This window comes from Bufo gargarizans, unplaced genomic scaffold, assembly GCF_014858855.1.
Source record: "Bufo gargarizans isolate SCDJY-AF-19 unplaced genomic scaffold, ASM1485885v1 original_scaffold_1626_pilon, whole genome shotgun sequence".
NCBI lineage: Eukaryota > Metazoa > Chordata > Amphibia > Anura > Bufonidae > Bufo > Bufo gargarizans.
This window is the reverse complement of record NW_025334444.1, coordinates 147,569-159,846: the sequence shown is the minus strand read 5'-3', so window position 1 is coordinate 159,846 and position 12,278 is coordinate 147,569. Positions and strand designations below refer to the sequence as shown.

At 47.6% G+C, this 12,278-nt stretch overlaps 1 protein-coding gene across 3 annotated transcripts in view; it reads left to right on the top strand.

Annotated features, from left to right (window-relative positions):
• PHKB (phosphorylase kinase regulatory subunit beta) overlaps positions 1-12,278 on the top strand; it is a 125,552-nt gene that overhangs the window by 86,968 nt on the left and 26,306 nt on the right. For all 3 annotated transcript variants that reach the window (XM_044274286.1, XM_044274287.1, XM_044274288.1), the window contains 4 exons: positions 6,244-6,299; positions 7,170-7,263; positions 10,317-10,400; positions 10,949-11,053. In XM_044274286.1, coding sequence (XP_044130221.1) covers positions 6,244-6,299; positions 7,170-7,263; positions 10,317-10,400; positions 10,949-11,053 — 339 coding nt within the window. The remainder of the gene's footprint in view (positions 1-6,243; positions 6,300-7,169; positions 7,264-10,316; positions 10,401-10,948; positions 11,054-12,278) is intronic.

Genomic DNA, 12,278 nt, shown 5'->3' with positions numbered 1-12,278 from the left:
CAGCAGAGGACATGTTTGGCGTAAACCAAACACAGCATTCCAAGAAAAGAACCTCATACCAACTGTGAAGCATGGAGGTGGAAGTGTCATGGTTTGGGGCTGCTTTGCTGCAGCAGGACCTGGTCAGCTCACCATCATAGAATCCACGATGAATTCTACTGTGTATCAGAAGGTGCTTGAAGAACATGTGAGACCATCAGTTAGAAAATTAAAGCTGAAGCGGAACTGGACCATGCAACATGACAATGACCCAAAACATACTAGTAAATCAACCAAAGATTGGCTGAAAAAGAAGAAATGGAGAGTCCTGGAATGGCCAAGTCAAAGTCCAGATTTGAATCCCATTGAGATGCTGTGGGGTGACTTGAAAAGGGCTGTACGTGCAAGAAACCCCTCAAACATCTCACAGCTGAAAAAGTTCTGCATTGAGGAGTGGGGTAAAATTTCCTCAGACCGATGTCGAAGACTGGTAGATGGCTACAAGAACCGTCTCACTGCAGTTATTTCAGCCAAAGGAGGTAACACTCGCTATTAGGGGCAAGGGTGTCCTATCTTTTTCCTCAGTTAGAATAGGCATTTTTGTAGAATGACATTTACAGAAGATCTTGAAAAGACTTTTCTTCAGTTTTCTAGGTTTAGTTGGATTACTTTAATCTCTCTGTATTGTTGAAACGGAGATGAAATAACCTTTTATTAAAAATGTTACAAAAAAACACATGCTTTCAAAGGGTGTCCTAATTTTTCACATGACTGTATCTATCCAGTGCTTGTTGAGATGGTTTCCGTGTATTTGCACATTTGCTGTTCATGTAACCGTCTCTGTCGGCGCAGAAGTTTGACGCCCCCGGTCTCGCGCGGCGGGGTCACAGCTTCTTGTGATTTTACATTTTTAGATAATTTAATCGGCAGTAAATTGTAGATAGCGGAGCCACTCGCCTGTGCCCCCAGCGCCTGCGACGCGTAGCGGTCGTGACTCCCTGCGAGCAGCTGCTGTGCGGTTATACAGGAGGTCATTGTGAAGAGTCCCTGGAAAGTAGCAGCCGCTGAGCGCCCAGTGATCCTGGGTGTGGGTGACGCTTCGCTCCTGTGTTACAGCAGATGGAGGGACATCTGTGACACTACAAGGTGCAGAGCAGCCAATTGGAGGCATTGCAGAATTCCACTGCCAGGAGGTCCTGCTGCTCTGTCCATCCCCATTCTTTACACTGCTGCTCTACTCCAGTAGGGCACAACTATGAGCAGTCACCCCAGCTGAGCTGCATGGTCTTTTGGCATCTCAGGTAGTGTGAAATACATCCAGTATCTCTGAGGTTCAGGCTGATACTTTGTCTCTCCCCCATGCTTTGCACTGAAGTTTTGCTTGTTGCGATTTTCTGCTGTGTAAATACAAGCTCATTAGGATTTCCATTATATTAAGGCTACTTTCACACTCGCGTTTTGTGCGGAGCTGTCATGGACGGATCCGTTCAGATAATACTACCGCATGCATCCGTTCAGAACGGATCCGTTTGTATTATCTTTAACATAGCCAAGACGGATCCGTTTTCTATTGTGCCAGATTGGCTCAGTTTCATCAGACGTACACCAAAACGCTGCAAGCGGAACGGAGACAGATCGGAGGCAAACTGATGCATTGTGAGCGGATCCTTTTCTATTCAGAATGCATTAGGGCAAAACTGATCCGTTTTGGACGCTTGTGAGAGGAGCCCTGAACGGATCTCGCACACGGAAAGCCAAAACGCCAGTGTGAAAGTAACCTTACCTCTGTGTGTGATTATAACTAGAAAGTGAGCGAGAGGGATTATCCACACCTACTGCACCTAGAATGAGGGGAGGAGCAGGAATAAGGAGGAGGGGCCAGTAAAGGGGGAGGGGCCTGTTACATTTCTCCTATTTTTCCTGGATATTCTTTTTTTTCTGTGTGTATGAAGTGCATCCAGCAGAGGAGCCGAACAGACGCCACAAAGTCCCTGAGAATAAGTGGACTGGGAAATGACAGCGCGGCGGCTGATAGCACTTCATCAGGTGCAGCCGCCCATGAAATTCCAATACAGAGACCAGAGCTGCGAATTCATTCTCTGTGACAAAGTCTCATCCTGGAGTCAGATCATTATCCTGCCTGTGATAGAGGAGCCGGACCCCAGACCCAAGAAGTAATGAGAGAGGAGCCGGACCCCAGACCCAAGAAGTAATGAGAGAGGAGCCGGACCCCAGACCCAAGAAGTAATGAGAGAGGAGCCGGACCCCAGGCCCAAGAAGTAATGAGAGAGGAGCCGGACCCCAGGCCCAAGAAGTAATGAGAGAGGAGCCGGACCCCAGACCCAAGAAGTAATGAGAGAGGAGCCGGACCCCAGACCCAAGAAGTAATGAGAGAGGAGCCGGACCCCAGGCCCAAGAAGTAATGAGAGAGGAGCCGGACCCCAGGCCCAAGAAGTAATGAGAGAGGAGCCGGACCCCAGGCCCAAGAAGTAATGAGAGAGGAGCCGGACCCCAGGCCCAAGAAGTAATGAGAGAGGAGCCGGACCCCAGGCCCAAGAAGTAATGAGAGAGGAGCCGGACCCCAGGCCCAAGAAGTAATGAGAGAGGAGCCGGACCCCAGGCCCAAGAAGTAATGAGAGAGGAGCCGGACCCCAGACCCAAGAAGTAATGAGAGAGGAGCCGGACCCCAGACCCAAGAAGTAATGAGAGAGGAGCCGGACCCCAGACCCAAGAAGTAATGAGAGAGGAGCCGGACCCCAGGCCCAAGAAGTAATGAGAGAGGAGCCGGACCCCAGGCCCAAGAAGTAATGAGAGAGGAGCCGGACCCCAGGCCCAAGAAGTAATGAGAGAGGAGCCGGACCCCAGGCCCAAGAAGTAATGAGAGAGGAGCCGGACCCCAGGCCCAAGAAGTAATGAGAGAGGAGCCGGACCCCAGGCCCAAGAAGTAATGAGAGGGGAGCCGGACCCCAGACCCAAGAAGTAATGAGAGAGGAGCCGGACCCCAGACCCAAGAAGTAATGAGAGAGGAGCCGGACCCCAGACCCAAGAAGTAATGAGAGAGGAGCCGGACCCCAGACCCAAGAAGTAATGAGAGAGGAGCCGGACCCCAGGCCCAAGAAGTAATGAGAGAGGAGCCGGACCCCAGGCCCAAGAAGTAACTAGAGAGGACCCCGCACCCTAGGAGTAACGAGAGAGGACCCCGCACCCTAGGAGTAACGAGAGAGGACCCCGCACCCTAGGAGTAACGAGAGAGGACCCCGCACCCTAGGAGTAACGAGAGAGGACCCCGCACCCTAGGAGTAACGAGAGAGGACCCCGCACCCTAGGAGTAACGAGAGAGGACCCCGCACCCTAGGAGTAACGAGAGAGGACCCCGCACCCTAGGAGTAACGAGAGAGGACCCCGCACCCTAGGAGTAACGAGAGAGGACCCCGCACCCTAGGAGTAACGAGAGAGGACCCCGCACCCTAGGAGTAACGAGAGAGGACCCCGCACCCTAGGAGTAACGAGAGAGGACCCCGCACCCTAGGAGTAACGAGAGAGGACCCCGCACCCTAGGAGTAACGAGAGAGGACCCCGCACCCTAGGAGTAACGAGAGAGGACCCCGCACCTTAGGAGTAACGAGAGAGGACCCCGCACCTTAGGAGTAACGAGAGAGGACCCCGCACCTTAGGAGTAACGAGAGAGGACCCCGCACCCTAGGAGTAACGAGAGAGGACCCCGCACCCTAGGAGTAACGAGAGAGGACCCCGCACCCTAGGAGTAACGAGAGAGGACCCGCACCCTAGGAGTAACGAGAGAGGACCCCGCACCCTAGGAGTAACGAGCGAGGACCCCGCACCCTAGGAGTAACGAGCGAGGACCCCGCACCCTAGGAGTAACGAGCGAGGACCCCGATCTAAAAATAATAAATAAGGGGAGCCAGAGCCAAGAATGTATAAGACAGTGGCCAGACCCCAGATGCAGGTCTGGAAGAGTAATAGAGGGCCAGGACCACTAACCCAGAAAGTAACAGTGTAATAAGAGAGGCACAGGAAGTAAATTAGCCCATGGACTGGTTTGGCTTCCAGTCATTCCTACCACTTTATGGTATACACTCGCCTAAAGAATTATTAGGAACACCTGTTCTATTTCTCATTAATGCGATTATCTAGTCAACCAATCACATGGCAGTTGCTTCAATGCATGTAGGGTTGTGGTCCTGGTCAAGACAATCTCCTGAACTCCAAACTGAATGTCAGAATGGGAAAGAAAGGTGGGCTACAACAGCAGAAGACCCCACCGGGTACCACTCATCTCCACTACAAATAGGAAAAAGAGGCTACAATTTGCACGAGCTCACCAAAATTGGTGCCAATTGGCCATCGTTTAAATGCCACAGGCTACCTGAGCATTGTTTCTGACCATGTCCATCCCTTCATGACCACCATGTACCCATCCTCTGATGGCTACTTCCAGCAGGATAATGCACCATGTCACAAAGCTCGAATCATTTCAAATTGGTTTCTTGAACATGACAATGAGTTCACTGTACTAAAATGGCCCCACAGTCACCAGATCTCAACCCAATAGAGCATCTTTGGGATGTGGTGGAACGGGAGCTTCGTGCCCTGGATGTGCATCCCTCAAATCTCTATCAACTGCAAGATGCTATCCTATCAATATGGGCCAACATTTCTAAAGAATGCCATCAGCACCTTGTGGAATCAATGCCACGTAGAATTAAGGCAGTTCTGAAGGCAAAAGGGGGTCCAACACCGTATTAGTATGGTGTTCCTAATAATTCTTTAGGTGAGTGTAGATCTGCCGTCAGTGAGGAGAGGGGAATAGGCTGTGGCCCCTCCAGACCCTCTGGCGGTTTGTCACCTGCGGTAACAGAGGCATTTTGAAACCCAGCATGCTCATTCCTTATTATAGACCCCAGACCCAGAGTGAAATATGGATGATAAAGCAGTGATTTGGGGATGCATTTATTTTTTAAGAATACCAGTCTGTGACATCGTCTGCACAGTGACTGTAGAGAGGACGTCCTGCGCCGTTCATGTCCCACTAATCGCACGCCCAGCTCTCTCCATTGCTCTCCTTCTTCGCCGGTTATTATACAGCGACATATTATCCCCAATAAAACAAGTACATTTTCTAAAAAAAAATTTATATGTTCATGCTGCAGAATCTGAACTGATGCAGTGAATCCTGCACCCCCGCCACCCCCCTCCCCTAAGGCAGCTGCTCGGCCCCCAGGAGCCCCAGCGCTGTCCAGGAGATTAATCGTTCTTGGTGTAAAGAAATGCATTAGCAGTGAAATAGTCTGATCCAGCGCGCCCGCTTTATTTAATTAAGGACGTCGTGACTGGAACGCCACTCGCCGTCCAGCCATCTTACAACTGCCGCCACTGTAGATCCTCTCCACATTATTCGCAGGGCTCATACATCAGTAATAGAAGTGATCGCTCTTCAGTGTTAGGACTGAATCTAACAGTACACACTGCCGGCGAGGGGGCAGAAAATCAGATGTAAAGCGGACGCCATGCAAGCAACCATACTGTAGGGGTGAAGAAAAGTCAATTTATAGGGAGCACTGACATCACTGGGGACCACTGTAATAATACATTTAAAGGGAACTTGTCCTAAGCACAGACCCCTCCCCATATCAAGACTCCACACACTTTTTGCGCGCTGTATCCTCATTTTAATAGTAAACTTGCAACCAGTATGAACGAGTAGAGATGCAGTGTAAAGCATGGTGGAGGGAACAGAAATATTCTGAGCAAGGAGTTACTCCAGTAAATAATGCAGTCATGCTACAACACATCACTATGCTTGGATACAGGAGTGTGAATGTTCTAAGGAAACCATCAACAAACTGCTGTTAATATATCTCTTATCCTTTATTCTGTCCCTCTGGTGCATGATGGTGTCCTGCTGGGACTGCGGGTCATACATTCACATGGCCCTAATGCTGACATATTTTACATACGGATGTTTATGACCAGTCCCAACTGCGGATTTGATGACCCAGGCCAACAGCGTCATAGTGACGAATACCCAGTGATATAATTATATGGTTATTATTTACATGCTGTGGTCAAAATATATAGGTGTTAATGAGACTGAGCTGTCCGGAGTATGTAGGGAAACCATAGAAGCAGCAGCTAGCCTGCTTTTTGATAGTTTCCAGGCAGCAGCAATGTTGTACCAATGTGGAACTTGCTTCATAAATCAGTACTTGCTCCTGTATTTACTCATGCCGTTGCCTATTTCAGGGGCCCCTGGACAATGACACAATGATACACGTGGCGCTAATAGCAGAGAGCCAGCGGTAAGACCTCCCTCCGTCTAAATGTGATATATCGTTATACAGCTTCTATAGGATCTTCCATAAATCGTCTGTATATGACCATGTGCAGTAAAGCAAGAAGTTGTCTTAGAAAATTGTCTGGGAGGATTTTTATCTTCTTGTTGCTAAGAAACCTGTTAAAAAAATCTCCTCTGAAGTCACCGCTGTGATCCCGATCTGTGATGTTTCACGCCTGAAAATGAATTCGGTAAAAGGTGTTTATAACGTTTTACTGTCACAAATATAATTCTCAACCATATCCAATAGCAAAATTTTTGTTTGGGCATATAAATGTGACAGTCCTGATGTACAAGAATATAAATAGTATAATACTGCTCCTATGTACAAGAATATAACTACTATAATACTGCTCCTATGTACAAGAATATAACTACTATAATACTGCTCCTATGTACAAGAATATAACTACTATAATACTGCCTCCTATGTACAAGAATATAACTACTATAATACTGCTCCTATGTACAAGAATATAACTACTATAATACTGCACCTATGTACAAGAATATAACTACTATAATACTGCACCTATGTACAAGAATATAACTACTATAATACTGCCTCCTATGTACAAGAATATAACTATAATACTGCCTCCTACGTACAAGAATATAACTACTATAATACTGCTCCTATCTACAAGAATATAACTACTATAATACTGCCTCCTATGTACAAGAATATAACTATAATACTGCCTCCTACGTACAAGAATATAACTACTATAATACTGCTTCTATGTACAAGAATATAATTGCTATAATACTGCCCCCTGTGTACAGGAATATAATATACTGCCCCCTGTAATTACTTCTTCTCTTTTGCTCTCAGGTTACAGGTGTTTTTGAACACTTACGGTATTCAGACTCAGACCCCACAACAGGTGGAGCCCATTCAGATTTGGCCGCAGCAGGAGCTGGTGAAGGTGAGTTACTTAGCGGCTATCACGTTGTGTCACTGACCTCTGCACTGGCGAGGATGAGGTGCGGCCACTTACAGTCGGACCGCACTGATCTGCGCTCGTTATCTTGACATCTCCGAGTCTTAATGTAATTAGTGGTGAGTCATTGTTATATCATGGAGATGTAATTTGTCTCGGGAAGTCTATGAATGGTGGAGACTCCATTATTGTAAGTCACAGTGAATCAGGCGGCGGGGTGGGGGCAAAGGTACGGCGCGGGCACCTCTGCCATGGATTATCGGAAGTAGTATCAGTGTTTACCCTTGATTACTGCACAGAGGAGGCTGGGTGCAGTCATTAATACAAGCAGTGCCAGTCACAGCTCAGCCTCGTGCCAGCTCCAAGGCTTGGCCCTTCTGCTTATCTGCTGGTGCCAGGCAAGCTGGCTGTCTACAGGATGAGGACGCCTTCCATGGAGGAAGCAGCGAGATCCATGATGATGAGATTCAGCACGGCAGCGTGCGATGCCACCGAGGTCACTCGTACAACTGGCTATGCTGATAATCCTGCCATATGCCTGCTCTGAAGGTCAAGTGCTGGGGTGCTGCTGCTTGGCTCCGTTCTCAGGATGACCACAGAGTCCAGTTACAAGTGCCCCGCCGAGTGTGATACGAATGTCTGCCATACTGAAGAGCGCTGCCCCTGAAATAAAAAAATGTGCCCTGAGGTTGCATTGGTCAAAGCAGTCTGTAAAAATCCACTGTTTTTAGTTATCTGTCTCTGGGAAAGCTGGGTGAGAACCAAGATGGCTGCCATTACAGCTCTGCTTTCCAACACTCCTAAATGGCAGAGACTCCTATATCACTTCCCACAATGCATTGATGCTAATGAGAGGCATGAGGCTCTGACTACCTCCCTCCCGATAGTATGTAATGGCTGCACAGGTGAAACCAGGAAACCGCAAGTAGATTAGACTGGCATCGCCTAGTAATGTCTGACTGGTTGGCAGCCGCGGGCGTCCTCTTTCCGGGGGCGCTGCCTCTCATCCGATGCCAGGCTGGACATGTGTGCAGTAGATCATCCTGTGTTTTGGGTCAGAAAAACAGGAGGTCGAATCATTACCCAAGCTGACAACATAATTGCCGCGCTGCCATCCTCAAGGCCTGGGGTCAGTTCACACTCGCACTGGGCGCCGCTTATTTCCAGCCCTCGTCCTGTATGTCAGTGTCTATGTCATGCAACAAACCCTTCAATACCATCCAGTCGTCATTCATTATCTGGACAGAGATTGTACGAGATTATTTCCCACAGACAGCGCCACTCTTATCCAGTGGCTGTGTTTGGCATTGCAGCTCAGCCCCATTCATTTGGATACAACCTGTGGACAATGGTTTTGGATTATTGACCGCCGAGAGGAGCAGCATGGAAATCCGTAAGATGTGTAGTGGGTGTACAGATGTCATGGAGCGCTCACTGTCAGCGCCATTGTTGTATCCAACATGACGCTCGTCTCTGAAAAGCCTGCGACTCTTCTCCTCTCCACCCCATGATCCATTATTACCTCTGCCTGGGAATAGTAAACATATTTGCAATTCCGCTTTCTTTGAGATAAATCTCCCTGTGTTGTCTTCGTCCACGCGGCGGCCATTTATCACCAGGAAGCGTCTGTCTTCAGGAGCGGAGCTGTTAATGGCGGCTGCTTTTAATCTGCTGCAAATAAAGAGCCTGTGAAAACTGGACGCCTGCAAATGAGAAGCCGATCCTTCCAGCGGCCGCTTAATGAGGCACTTATACCAGTCTCTCTGTGCCAAAAATGGTGCAACTTATACGGAAACGTACGGCGTCAGCCACAATGTATCGGTGCAGGTGAAATGTATCAGTCTGGAGCATTGTCCGCCCTGGATACAATTAGATCAATCAGTTGTGAGAGGTATGGGGCCTGTAGTGGTTTATATTCTCTGGATGTAAGCATGTTTCCATTCACAGAAAGCAGTCAGAGATCTTGAAATTGGGCGGAATTAGAAAGCTGCACAAAGTGATTGAGTACCTGTCATCAGTTTTGACCATGATAAACTGCTGACAACACTAGTTAGGACTGGGTAAAGCAGGACAAAGGTACCTTTTGTGGAGGTTTTCTCATCAGGAGTAATGTGCATATGAACTTTTATTCTGCCAGGTTCTGCTCCTGCAAGTGTCCAGGAGGCGGAGCTTCACTATGAATTGCTCACTGTATAATCCAACCAGAAGACAACTACAGCTGTCACTCAAAGGGGAGGGGCTGTGGAGCAGTCTAAAGCAGAGCACGTAACATTGAAGATCCGCCTCCTTGACACTTGCCGGAGCAGAACCTGGTCAAATAAAGCATCCTATTCACACTACTCCTGATATGAAAAGCTCCACAAAATGTATGTTTGTCTTACTCTCCCTAGTCTCTACCTAGTGCTGTCCGCAGTTTAGCAAACTGTCAAAACTGCTGACGGATGCTTTTTAAACTTTATTTATTTTACCTAAAACTTCGGAAACTTCACCATGGGGGTCAGTAGATTCTTCACTTTGATTTCTAGGGATTGCCTCTTTGTGTGGCTCTTGTGTCACAGGATAATCTGTCGGGTTATATTAGGGTTAAATATTTCTATTCTGCGATTACAATGTATCCAGATGGGAGATTAGCGCTTTATTTATAAGATACTTTGTTTCTTTTTATCTCTGTATTAAACTTTGACACTAAGTACTGGCGCCCACTCCTGTGGTTTATATGGTCTGCAACTGTGGTAACACTATAACTCCCAGCAAGACGAAGGGTGTCAGAGCATGCTGGGAGTTGTAGTTTAACCACAACAAGAAAGTCACAGCTTGCAGACCACTGATTCCTATGATATGTTTGTGCTCTAATTTCTCGTGCAGTCTATTGCTCCCTGTTATCAGCCCTCTGAGGCTGACGGTAATGGGTACAGAAACCTCCCCTCCCCCATGGTCTGTACTTTGCCAATTATATCAGCGTCTCTACTTTTAAAGCTGCTACACCATTATAACCTATTGGTCACTGGTCCTTTAACATATCTTGTGGTTATTTACAGGCCTATCTTCAGCTCGGGGTCCATGAGAAGCTGGGTTTGTCAGGAAGACCAGACAGACCCATCGGGTGCCTCGGGACATCGAAGGTCAGGAACGTCATAGGTCTCGTGTCCGTGCTCTGTGGTATCACGTGTTGCTTCTCTCCCATCAGACTCAAACCCCAAGAGCTCACAATCTAATCTTTTATTCTGGCAAGGAGGAAATAATCTTACTCTCTCTATTTAAAGAGTGTTTCCATTCATGAAGATACTTGCAGCCAGCAATCTGCTGTCTCTGGGATGGGTCCTATCTAGGTTTGACCTCATGTAGCAGAGCTGAGTTATCCTTGAGGTTTGCGCTGCAGGTAACCTATTACTTGATGCAAAAGGGGGGTTGGCGGAGTTCTCTCCCCTGCCAAATACCCTTTTTGGGTCACCCCACTATATTATGCTGTGGATTGCCAATTAAAGGTGCTGCTCCCTTGGACCCTTAATCACAAGAGAATTCTGAACTCCTTCAGCTCTGCTACATCTGTATAGGATACAGTAGCCATTTTGCACCCCCAGTGCTCTGTTTGGGTACAGACATGCTTCTGGCGCACTCCACCTGTGTTTTAAAGAGCCCATTCATGTATTTGTCACATTTTTGTCGGCAGATTTATCGTATCCTGGGGAAGACGGTCGTCTGTTACCCCATCGTGTTTGACCTGAGCGACTTCTACATGTCCCAGGACGTCATGCTGCTCATTGATGACATTCAGGTAAGTCCCGTGTGCACTAATCGTACTCCGTGTGTCGGGTCATTCTCCAATCTTAATCTCAGAAATTCCAATAATCCAGCACTCAGTGCTAAAAATATAAAAAACACTAACCTAGCATGCAGCAAAAATTGACCTGTGCTCTGCCAGTCAGGGCATTTGCGGGGAACTGTTCCAACCACCTGCAACTTCAGAGGATGCCCTGTTGTCATTTCTGCATTACGTGACCTTAGTGCAGTGTGACATGTGTTGGCCATGGTGCTGATGGACTCCATTGGACAATCTGCAGAATTCAAAATGCATGCAGCTTTGGATGTGACTAGAGTATAGGGCAAGATATAGAGGCAGCAGGACCTCACTAATCTAATTCTCTTGCAATTTCTGAATCTTCAGTAAACTGGACGAATAATTTTCTGAATCTTCTTCCCTGACACCTGGGCTCTGCTATATCACAGGACCTGCCAGCCAGGACTTGTAAATCAGTCAGGGATTTCCAGGGCAGAGGAATCAATTAATGGGACTATCACTCCCATCATTCACTGTCACAAGGCAGAACTCGGCCAGGATCATTAATTGTCGGCTTCTTATGGTCCTCTAATTGTTATAACGATTCAGCGGCCATGGATAATGAGCAGCAGATTCTGCCCAGCTGGGTCCTAGTGCTGTCTGTTTCTGGGAAAGCTGAGTGAAAACTTACATAACTCAGTTCTTTCCTAGGGTCCTGACTAGGGATGAGTGAATCGACTTCGGATGAAACATCCGAAGTCTATTTGCATAATACTTCATTTCAATACTGTACGGAGCGAGCGCTCCGTACAGTCTTAGAATGTATTGGCTCCGATGAGCCGAAGTTATTACTTCGCGAAGTCTCGCGAGACTTCAGGTAATAACTTCAGAAATTAATTTCTACTGTAAAAAAACATTTCCCGAACTCTGGTTCGGTTCCGAGTAGAAATTGATTCCTGAAGTTGTTATGCGAAGTCTCGCAAGACTTCGCAAAGTAATAACTTCGGCTCATCAGAGCCAATACATTCTAAGGCCTCATGCACACGACCGTTGTGTGTTTTGCGGTCTGCAAACTGCGGATCCGCAAAACATGAATGGGGTCTGTGTGCGTTCCGCAATTTTGCGGAACGGCACAGACAGCCTTTAATATAACTGCTTATTCTTGTCCGCAAAGCATGGACAAGAAAAGGGACATGTTATATTTTTTTTACGGACCACGGAA